This window comes from Pseudopipra pipra, chromosome 29 (assembly GCF_036250125.1).
Source record: "Pseudopipra pipra isolate bDixPip1 chromosome 29, bDixPip1.hap1, whole genome shotgun sequence".
NCBI lineage: Eukaryota > Metazoa > Chordata > Aves > Passeriformes > Pipridae > Pseudopipra > Pseudopipra pipra.
In genome coordinates, this window is record NC_087577.1 from 1,258,687 (window position 1) to 1,269,486 (window position 10,800).

The 10,800-nt window shown below is 70.5% G+C and overlaps 1 protein-coding gene across 1 annotated transcript; it reads right to left on the minus strand.

The window, feature by feature from the left end:
* Positions 1 to 768: 768 nt before the first annotated feature.
* LOC135403875 (Fc receptor-like protein 2) lies at positions 769 to 9,648 on the minus strand. Its single transcript, XM_064638283.1, is given in 12 exon segments — positions 769 to 925; positions 1,028 to 1,110; positions 1,207 to 1,228; positions 2,272 to 2,358; positions 3,744 to 3,989; positions 4,445 to 4,504; positions 4,594 to 4,860; positions 6,819 to 7,097; positions 7,213 to 7,461; positions 7,702 to 7,932; positions 8,025 to 8,045; positions 9,270 to 9,648. Coding segments are annotated over 12 exon segments (2,022 nt in total). The 5' UTR covers positions 9,637 to 9,648; the 3' UTR covers positions 769 to 815.
* Positions 9,649 to 10,800: the final 1,152 nt, after the last annotated feature.

The following is a 10,800-nucleotide window of genomic DNA, read 5'->3' on the forward strand; positions in this document are numbered from 1 at the left end:
TATATTTGGTTATTTATTCCTTGGCTGGAGGCACTGGGGGCACTGGGAGGGGCACGGGGGGCACTGGGAGGGGCACTGGGAAGGGCACGGAGGGCACTGGGGGCACTGGGAGGGGCACTGGGGGCACTGGGAAGGGCATGGGGGGCACTGGGGGCACTGGGAGAGGCACTGGGAGGGGCACTGGGGGCACTGGGAGGGGCACTGGGATCAATGGAGAGGCACTGGGAAGGGGAATACAGGGCCCCCAGTGTCTCCCAGTGCTCCCAGTACCCCCAGTGCTACCAGTGCCCTTCCCAGTGCCCCTCAGTGCCCCCAAGTTCTCCCAGTGCTCCCCACTGCCCCCCAGTGCCCCCCACTGCTCCCAGTGCTCCCAGTGTCCCCCAGTGCCCCCAGTGCTCCCCACTGCTCCCAGTGTTCCCAGTGCCCCTCCCAGTGCCCCCAGTGCTCCCCACTGCTCCCAGTGCTCCCAGTGTTCCCAGTGCCACCTAGTGCCCCTCCCAGTGCTCCCAGTGCCCCTGCCAGTGCCCCCCAGTGCCCCCCAGTGCCCCCAGTGCCCCCCAGTGCCCCCCCCTGCTCCCACTGCCCCCCAGTGCCCCCTACTGCTCCCAGTGCCCCCAGTGCTCCCAGTGCCCCCAGTGCCCCCCACTGCTCCCAGTGCCCCTGCCAGTGCCCCCCAGTTCTCCCAGTATTCCCAGTGCTCCAAGTGCCCCCCACTGCTCCCAGTGCCCCCAGTGCCCCTCCCAGTGCTCCCAGTGCCCCCAGTGCCCCTCCCAGTGCTCCCAGTGCCCCCAGTGCCCCTCCCAGTGCTCCCAGTGTCACGGCACGTTCTCGTAGCTGTCACTGGAGTCCCGGCGGCGCCCGCGGGGTCCCGGCAGCTCCGCGTAGGTCACCTGGGGGGGGTCACCGGGGGACCCCCGGGGGGGACCTGGGAGAGAAACCGGTTGGGGGGACCCGTGGGAGGGGTGACACGTGGGGGGGACGTGTCCTTGTCCCCCCCGCCCCCCGTGGGTCCCCCCCCAAAACTCACCCCCCGCCCGCTCGGTGACCACGACGTGGGTGTAAAGCACCTCCCCCTCCTCCTCCGGGGGGGTTTGGGGGTCCGGGGGGGCCCTGCGGGGATAAGGGGGGGGGGTCAGGGGGGTGTTTTTGGGGGGGAGGGGGAAAATGGGGGTCGCGGCAGGAGCCCCGCCCCCCCCCCCCACTCACCTGTCCTGGGGTTTCCTGGAGGCTGCAAGAAAAAAGGAGGAGGGGATTCGATGTGACTGGGGGGTCCCCAGGACCCCTGAACCCCCCTAACCCCCCCCCCCCGGGACCCTTGAACCCCCACAGGAGCCCCGATCTCCCCCCAGGACACCTCAAAGCCCCCCCAGAACCGCCCCTGAGCCCCCTGGAACCCCTGAACCCCCTTAACCCCCCCGGGACCCTTGAACCCCCGCAGGACCCCCGATTGCCCTCCAGGACACCCGAGCAACCCCAAAGCCCCCCCAGAACTGCCCCTGACCCCCCTGGAACCTCCCTGGAACCCCTGAACCTCCCTTACCCCCCCCCCGGGACCCTTGAACCCCCACAGGACCCCCGATTGCCCTCCAGGACACCCGAGCAACCCCAAAGCCCCCCCAGAACCACCCCTGACCCCCTTGGAACCTCTGAACCCCCCTAATCCCCCTCAGGACCCCCGAGCAACCCCAAAGCCCCCCCAGAACCACCCCTGACCCCCTTGGAACCTCTGAACCCCCCTAATCCCCCTCAGGACCCCCGAGCAACCCCAAAGCCCCCCCGAACCACCCCTGAACCCCCTTGAACCCCCGAACCCCCCTAAGCCCCCCTGGGACCCTTGAACCCCCACAGGACCCCCGAGCAACCCCAAAGCCCCCCCCAGAACCACCCCTGGCCCCCCTGGAACCCCTGAGCCCCCTGAACCCCCAGAACCCCGAGCTCGGCAGGGAGGGAGGAGCCCCCCAAGCTCCCCCAGGATCCCTGAAGATCCCCCCAAGTCCCTGCACGACCCTCCAGGACCTCCCCACCCTCCCCCAGGAGCTGCCGGTCCCCCCCACCCCAGATTCCTCAAGGCCCCCCATGGGACACCCCAGGAGTCCCCCTAAGACCCCCCCAAATCCCCCAAACCCCCCCAGGACCCTGAGCCGAGATCACGGGGGGGGTCAATCCCTCTAAAGGGGGTCTGTGGGTGCCACCCCATCACCCCTCAAACCGGGGGGGCTTCCCCCCACCCCAGGACCGCTGTCCCACCCCCCCCCCCTAATTGTCACCCACCCCGGCGGTGCCACCGGTGCCACCCCCCGATGACACCCAGGAGCCGGAGCAGGAACAGGAGGGACCCCCCGACCCCCGCGGCCACTGCTGGGGACAGGGGGGGACACAGAGGGGTCACCGGGCACCCCGGGGGGTCCTGCACCCCCGGCGACCCCGAGTGACCCCACCCGTGCCCCGTCCCCTCTGTGCCACCATCGGAGACACAGAGGGACAAACCAGGGTCACCCAGATCCCCCCAGTGCCCCCAGTGCCCCTCCCAGTGCCCCCAAGTTCTCCCAGTGCTCCCCAGTGCCCCTCCCAGTGCTCCCAGTGTCCCCCAGTGCCCCCACTGCTCCCCACTGCTCCCAGTGTTCCCAGTGCCCCTCCCAGTGCTCCCAATGCCCCCCAGTGCCCCCCGGTGCTCCCAGTGCCACCTAGTGCCCCTCCCAGTGCTCCCAGTGCCCCCAGTGCTCCCAGTGCCACCTAGTGCCCCTCCCAGTGCTCCCAGTGCCCCCAGTGCTCCCAGTGCCACCTAGTGCCCCTCCCAGTGCTCCCAGTGCCCCTGTCAGTGCCCCCCAGTGCCCCCAGTGCCCCCCAGTGCCCCCAGTGCTCCCAGTGCCACCTAGTGCCCCTCCCAGTGCCCCCCAGTGCCCCCAGTGCCCCCATTGCTCCCCAGTGCTCCCAGTGCCTCTCAGTGTCCCCAAGTTCTCCCAGTGCCCCCAAGTGTCCCCCAGTGCCACCCAGTGCTCCCAGTGCCCTTCCCAGTGCCCCGTCCCCTCTGTGTCACCCCCTGGGACAGAGCGGGGACAAACCGGGATCACCCAGATCCCCCCAGTTCTCCCAGTGCTCCCCACTGCTCCCAGTGCTCCCAGTGCCTCCAGTGCCCCCCACTGCTCCCAGTGCCCCCAGTGCCCCTCCCAGTGCCCCCAAGTTCTCCCAGTGCCCCCCAGTGCCCCCCAGTGCTCTCAGTACTCCCAGTGCCCCTCCCACTGCTCCCAGTGCTCCCAGTGCCCCCAGTGCTCCCAGTGCCACCTAGTCCCCCTCCCAGTGCCCCCCAGTGCCCCCAGTGCTCCCAGTGCCACCTAGTCCCCCTCCCAGTGCCCCCCAGTGCCCCCAGTGCCCCCAGTGCTCCCCAGTGCTCCCAGTGCCTCTCAGTGTCCCCAAGTTCTCCCAGTGGCCCCCAGTGGCCCCCAGTGCCACCCCGTGCTCCCAGTGCTCCCAGTGCCCTTCCCAGTGCCCCGTCCCCTCTGTGTCACTCCCTGGGACAGAGCGGGCACAAACCAGGATCACCCAGACCCTCTGTGACCCCACCCGTGCCCCGTCCCCTCTGTGCCACCCCCGGGGACACAGAGGGACAAACCAGGATCACCCAGTCCCTCCCAGTGACCCCACCTGTCTGTGCCACCCCCGGGGACACAGAGGGACAAACCAGGATCACCCAGACCCCCCCAGCGACCCCGAGCGCCCCCCCCTGTGTCCCCGTGTCCCCCCACCTGTGTCCCGGTGTCCCCGCGGTGTCACCAGCAGGGCCAGCTCGGGGCTGATGGCCCGGAACACGCGGTGCCCGTCCAGCTGGTTGGTGGCCACGCAGCGGTAGGTGCCGGAATGTCGCGGCTCCGCGGCCCCGAGCGCCAGGAGGGGCCCCCGGGCCACCTCCCGCCCTTCCCGCAGCCACCAGAAGGTCACGGGGGCCGAGCCCGCCCGCACCGAGCAGCGCAGGGTCACCGGGGCGCCCGTGCCCACCCGGTGGGACGGGGGGCCGGGGGTGGCATCGGCCACGGGGGTGATGGTGGCGTTGGCCACGGGGGTGATGGTGGCATCGGCCATGGGGGTGATGGTGGCATCGGCCACGGGCACTGTGGGGGGGACAGAGGGGTCTGAGGGTGGGTGGGATGGGGGTGGGATGGCTGGGATGGGGGGGGGGGTCACCCCCAGCCCGGGGGTCCAGGGGTGATGGTGGCATTGGCCGCGGGGGTGATGGTGGCATTGGCCGCGGGGGTGATGGTGGCATTGGCTGCGGGGGTGATGGTGGCATTGGCCGCGGGGGTGATGGTGGCATTGGCTGCGGGGGTGATGGTGGCATTGGCCATGGGGGTGATGGTGGCATTGGCCACGAGCACTGCGGGGGGGGACAGAGGGGTCTGAGGGTGGGGGGAGAGGCTGGAGCAGGGGGTGGGGTGGGGTGGGATGGCTGGGATGGGGGGTCACCCCCAGCCCAAGGGTTTGGGGGTGATGGTGGCATTGGCCACGGGCACTGTGGGATGGGATGGGGTGGGATGGGATGGGGTGGGATGGGGGATGGCTGGGACGGGGGGTCACCCCCAGCCCGGGGGTCCCGCTCACCCAGCACGGTGACGCGCAGGGGGGGGCTCTGGGCCGCGCTGTCCCCGTCGGTGACCCGGCACTGGTAGTGGCCGCTGTCCTCGCCCCCGACGCGCAGCTCGAGGCGGGGGCCGGTGCCCAGCGGCGCGGCCGAGCCCCCCCGGTGCCAGGAGAAGGACAGGGGTCCTGTCCCCGCGGCCACCGCGCAGCTCAGCGCCAGCAGGTCACCCAGTGCCACCCGCCCCCCCGGGGGCTGCGCCGACAGGGACACCCCCGAGACTGGGATCCCTGCGGGGGGACACGGGTGGGAGGGGGGACACGGCGGGGGGGGGACCCCGGGGAGGGAGGAGGGACCCAGGGAGGGGGGACCCGGGGACCATTGGGGGACACCAGGGAGGGGTGGGGGGACCCCAGTGATGGAGGAGGGACCCAGAGAGGGGTGGGGGGACCTGGGGGTCATTGAGGGACCCCAGGGAGGGGGGGGGGGACTCGGGGGCCATTGAGGGACCTCAGGGAGGGGTGGAGGGACCCCAGCGATGGAGGAGGGACCCAGGGAGGGTTGGGGGGACCTGGGGACCATTGGGGGACCCCAGGGAGGGGTGGGGGGACCTGGGAACCATTGAGGGACCCCAGGGAGGGACACAGGTGGGAGGGGGGACACGGCGGTGGGGAGGGACCCTAGTGAGGGAGGAGGGACCCAGGGAGGGGTGGGGGGACCTGGGGGCCACTGAGGGACCCCAGGGAGGGGTGGGGGGATCTGGGGACCATTGAGGGACCCCAGGGAGGGGTGGAGGGACCCCAGCGATGGAGGAGGGACCCAGGGAGGGTTGGGGGGACCTGGGGACCATTGGGAGACCCCAGGGAGGGGTGGGGGGACCTGGGGGCCATTGAGGGACCCCAGGGAGGGGTGGGGGGACCGCGGGACCATTGAGGGACACCAGGGAGGGGTGGGGGGACCTCGGGACCATTGAGGGACCCCAGGGAGGGACACAGGTGGGAGGGGGGACACGGCGGGGGAGTGACCCTAGTGAGGGAGGAGGGACCCAGGGAGGGGTGGGGGGACCTGGGGGTCATTGAGGGACCCCAGGGAGGGGTGGGGGGATCTGGGGACCATTGAGTGACACCAGGGAGGGGTGAGGGGACCTGGGGGCCACTGAGGGACCCCAGGGAGGGACACAGGTGGGAGGGGGGACACGGTGGGAGGGGGGGGACCCCAGGGAGAGAGGATGGACCCAGGGAGGGGTGGAGGGACCTGGGGACCACTGGGGGACCCCAGGGAGGGGTAGAGGGACCTGGGAACCATTGAGGGTCCCCAGGGAGGGGTGGGGGGACCTGGGGACCATTGAGGGACCCCAGGGAGGGGTGGAGGGACCCCAGCGATGGAGGAGGGACCCAGGGAGGGTTGGGGGGACCTGGGGACCATTGGGAGACCCCAGGGAGGGGTGGGGGGACCTGGGGGCCATTGAGGGACCCCAGGGAGGGGTAGGGGGACCGCGGGACCATTGAGGGACCCCAGGGAGGGACACAGGTGGGAGGGGGGACACGGCGGTGGGGAGGGACCCTAGTGAGGGAGGAGGGACCCAGGGAGGGGTGGGGGGACCTGGGGGTCATTGAGGGACCCCAGGGAGGGGTGGGGGGACCTGGGGGCCATTGAGGGACCCCAGGGAGGGGTAGGGGGACCGCGGGACCATTGAGTGACACCAGGGAGGGGTGAGGGGACCTGGGGGCCACTGAGGGACCCCAGGGAGGGACACGGGTGGGAGGGGGGACACGGCGGGGGGGGGACCCCAGGGAGGGAGGAGGGACCCAGGGAGGGGTGGGGGGCCCTGGGGACCATTGAGGGACCCCAGGGAGGGGTGGGGGGACCTGGGGACAATTGAGGGACCCCAAGGAGGGGTGGGGGGACCTGGGAACCATTGAGGGACCCCAGAGAGGGGTGGAGGGACCTGGGGACCATTGAGGGACCCCAGGGAGGGGTGGAGGGACCTGGGGACCATTGAGGGACCCCAGGGAGGGGTGGGGGGACCTCAGGGGCAGAGGGGCCTCAGGGAGGGATTTGGGGGCTCAGAGAGGGGTGAGTGGGGGGACCCCAGGGACAGATTAGGGGACACAGGGAGGGGGGGAAGGACCCGGGGCTGGAAGGCAGAGCAGAGGGCGGAGCGGGGAGCCGGGAAGCGGGGTGGGATGTCGGGAGGGAAGGGGGTCCCCGGGGGGCTGTGGGGGTGTCCCCCCGTCCCCGCACTCACTGCGCACCGCGACGCGGAGCCGGGCGCTGCTCTTCCGCACGGAACCGTCCCCGGAGCGCACCTCGCACGTGTAACCCCCCGAGTGGGAGACCCCCACGGCGGGCACGTGGAGCTGGGGGGACCCCTGCGGGCCCCCCACCAGCACCCCGTCCCGGTAGAAGAGGTGCAGGAGGCGGGCGCGGGGCCGCAGGGGGCTGGGGGGGCTGCGGCACCGGAGGTTCAGGGGGGACCCCTCGGTGGGCCCGGAGGGACCCTCCAGCACCGGCACCGGGAAGAGCTCTGGGAAGGAGACGGAGGGTGGGGGTCTGGTGAGCACGAGTCCGGTGGGGAGGGGTTCTGGGGGTGTCGGCTCCGGGCTCTGGGGGTGTCGGCTCCGGGCTCTGGGGGTGCTCACCGTGCACTGTCACTGTCACCTGCGCTGACACCTCGGTGCCCCACCGCTTGCCCCCGCAGAGGTACCGACCCCCGTGGTGCAGCTGCAGCGGGGGCAGGGACAGCTCCATCCCCTCCAGGGACCCCCGCAGGTCCTTCCCCTCGTGGTAGAACCGCGCCCGGGTGATGAAGTTGTTCCAGGCCCGGCAGCGCAGGGTCACGTTGTCCCCCTCCAGCAGCGGCCCCGCCGGGACCTGCAGCACCAGCCAGTCTGCGGGACACGGGGGGCCCGTCGCACCGGGGGCCTCGGGGGGTGGGGGGGTCCCCATGGCACTGGGGGCGCTCTGGGGGACACCGCGGGGGTCCCCCGTGGCAGCAGGATACGGCGGGAGTGCCCAGGGGTGCCCAGGGGTGCCCAGGGGTGCTGGGGTGTCCCCGAGGGCACCAGGACGTCACACGAGGGGGGTGACACCCACGGAGCCCCCCAGACACCCACTTCGTCCCCCCTCACCGTCTGACACGGGCACGACGGGGCTGAACCCGGTGTCGGTTCTGTGACACTCGTAGGTGCCTTCCTTGGTGACAAGGACACTGTCGCGTCCCTTCTGCCCCCAGGGCCGCCCGTCCTTGAACCAGGTGGTGTCCCCGGGGGTCCCCGAGCCCTGGCAGGTCAGGGTCACCTCGTCCCACAGCACCGCCGGCGTCCAGGGGGGATCCAGCAGGAGCTGGGTGGTCCGGGCACCTGCGGGTGACAGGGGACACCAGCCTGCCAGGGCCACCGCGGGGCTGGGGACAGCGGGGCGGGGGACACGCCATCCCCCCCCGAGGACTCACCAGCGAGGATCAGGGTCTGGGCTGGAAGGGAGAAGGGAGAGGGGCTGGGTGAGGGTGGCACCACGGGGACAGTGGGGGCTGTCCCCAAACTGTGCCCGTGGGGACACCGGTTCTGGTGGGAAAGTGATGGGGGACAGTCCCCAAGAGGTCCCTGGAGGGATCAGGGGACGTGTCTGTGTCACAAACCACATCCGGGTGGGGATGGGGACACTGGGGACACCCCGGGCTGAGGGGGGAACGTGGGGACACAGCGGCAACCCCCGGGCATGGGGACACCACGGACACCCCGGGCAGAGGGACATCGTGGTCACCATGGAGATGGGGACACTGGGGAAACACCCCGGGCATGGGGACACCACGGACACCTCGGGGATGGGGACACCACGGACACCTCGGGGATGGGGACACCACGGACACCCCGTGCTGGCACAGATCACCTCCACCAGCCCCAGGGCCCCTGTCCCCACAGCCACATCCCCCTGTCCCCGTGCCCGTGATCCCATTCCCACGGCACCTGTTCCCACAGCCCATCCACGTGGTGATTGTCCCCCTGTCCCTGTCCCCCTGTCCTCCTGTCCCCCTGTCCCTGTCCCCACAGCCACATCCCCCTGTCCCCGTGCCCATGATCCCATTCCCATGGCACCTGTTCCCACAGCCCATCCACGTGGTGCTTGTGTCTCTGTCCCTCTCCCTTCATCCCTGTCCCCCTGTCCCTGTCCCTGCATCCCTGTCCCCCTGTCCCTGTCCCCCTGTCCACCTGTCCCTGTCCCCCTGTCCCTGCATCCCTGTCCCCCTGTGTCCCTGTCCCTGTCCCCCTGTCCCCCTGTCCCTGTCCCCCTGTCCCCCTGTGTCCCTGTGTCCCTGCGTCCCTGTCCCTGACCCCTGTGTCCCTGTGTCCCTGTCCCTGTCCCCCTGTGTCCCTGCCCCCCTGTCCCCCTGTGTCCCTGTGTCCCTGTCCCCCTGCCCCCCTGTCCCCCTGTCCCTGTCCCTGTCCCCCTGTCCCTGCATCCCTGTCCCTGTCCCCATCCCTTCATCCCTGTCCCCCTGTCCCCCTGTCCCCCTGTCCCTGTCCCCAGAGCTGCTCCAGACCCATGGTGCCTGTCCCCACATCCCTGTCCCCACATCCCTGTCCCCACATCCCTGTCCCCACACCCCTGTCCCCCCATTCCTGTCCCCCCGTTCCTGTCCCCAAGGCCACCCCCTGGCCGAGCTCCGGTGGCCTTGGGGACCCCAGGGGACACTCACCCCACAGGAGCAGTGCCACGTCCCCGGCCATCCCGGTGCCCCCCATCCAGGGGGGTGTCACACCCCGCCGGGGCCACCTGTCACCTCCCCGGGGCTCCTGGGGACAAAAAGAGGAAGGAAACGGTGTCACTTCTGTCACCCACGTGGTGGTGGCACAGGGTGGGGACAGGGTGGGGGCACAGCGGGGACAGGGGGGACATGGGGGGACACGTGGGGACATGAAGGGACATGGAGGGGGCATGGGGGGGACATGGGGGGACATGGGGGGACAAGGGGGGACATGGGGGGACATGGGGGGACATGGGGGGGACATGGGGGGGTCATGGGGGGGACATGAAGGGGACATGGGGGGGTCATGGGGGGACATGGGGGGATGGGGGGGACATGGGGGAGTTATGGGGGGACATTGGGGGGACATGGGGGGACATGGGGGGACATGGTGGGGACGAGGGAACATCGGGGGACAAAAGGGGTACATGGGGGGACATGGTGGAGACACAGGGTGGGACAGGGGACATGGGGGGACATGGAGGGACACAGTGGGGACGTGGAGGGGACATGGTGGGACATGGTGGAACATGGGGGGACATGGTGGGACATGGGGGGACATGGAGGGACACAGTGGGGACGTGGAGGGGACATGGTGGGACATGGTGGAACATGGGGGGACATGGTGGGACATGGGGGGACATGGGGGGGACACAAGGGGTACATGGGGGGGTCGAGAGGACATGGAGGGACGTGGTGGGACATTGCGGGGACACAACAGGGACATGGGGGGAGATGGGGGGACATTGGAGGGACACAGTAGGGACATGGGGGGATATGGGGGGACATGGGGGGACACGGTGGGACATGGTGGGGAGGGGGGGACATGGAAGGACATGATGGGGACATTGGGGGACACAGTGGGGACACGTGGGGACGTGGTGGGACATAGGGGGGACATCGGGGGGACATGGAGGGACATGAGGGGACATTGGGGGACACAGTAGGGACATGGGGGGACATTGGGGGGACATTGGGGGGACATGGAAGGACATGATGGGGACATTGGGGAGACACAGTGGGGACACGTGGGGATGTGGTGGGACATAGGGGGACATTGGGGGGACACAGTAGGGACATGGGGGGATATGGGGGGACATGGTGGGACATGGTGGGGAGGGGGGACATGGAAGGACATGATGGGGACATTGGGGGACACAGTGGGGACATGGGGGGATATGGGGGGACATGGTGGGACATGGTGGGGACATTGGGGGACACAGTGGGGACATGGGGGGACATTGGGGGGATATGGAAGGACATGATGGGGACATGGGGGGACACAGTGGGGACACGTGGGGACGTGGTGGGACATAGGGGGGACATCGGGGAAGACGGTGTGGACATCGTGGGGACATGGGGACATCCAGTGACGTCACTCCACCGCATGACGTCACTCGCAGTTCCCCCTTTCCCCCGCTGGGCGGCGCCACCCCCCCCCTCCCTCCATCGATCGCTCGGCGCTCGCTCCGCGCCCCCCCCC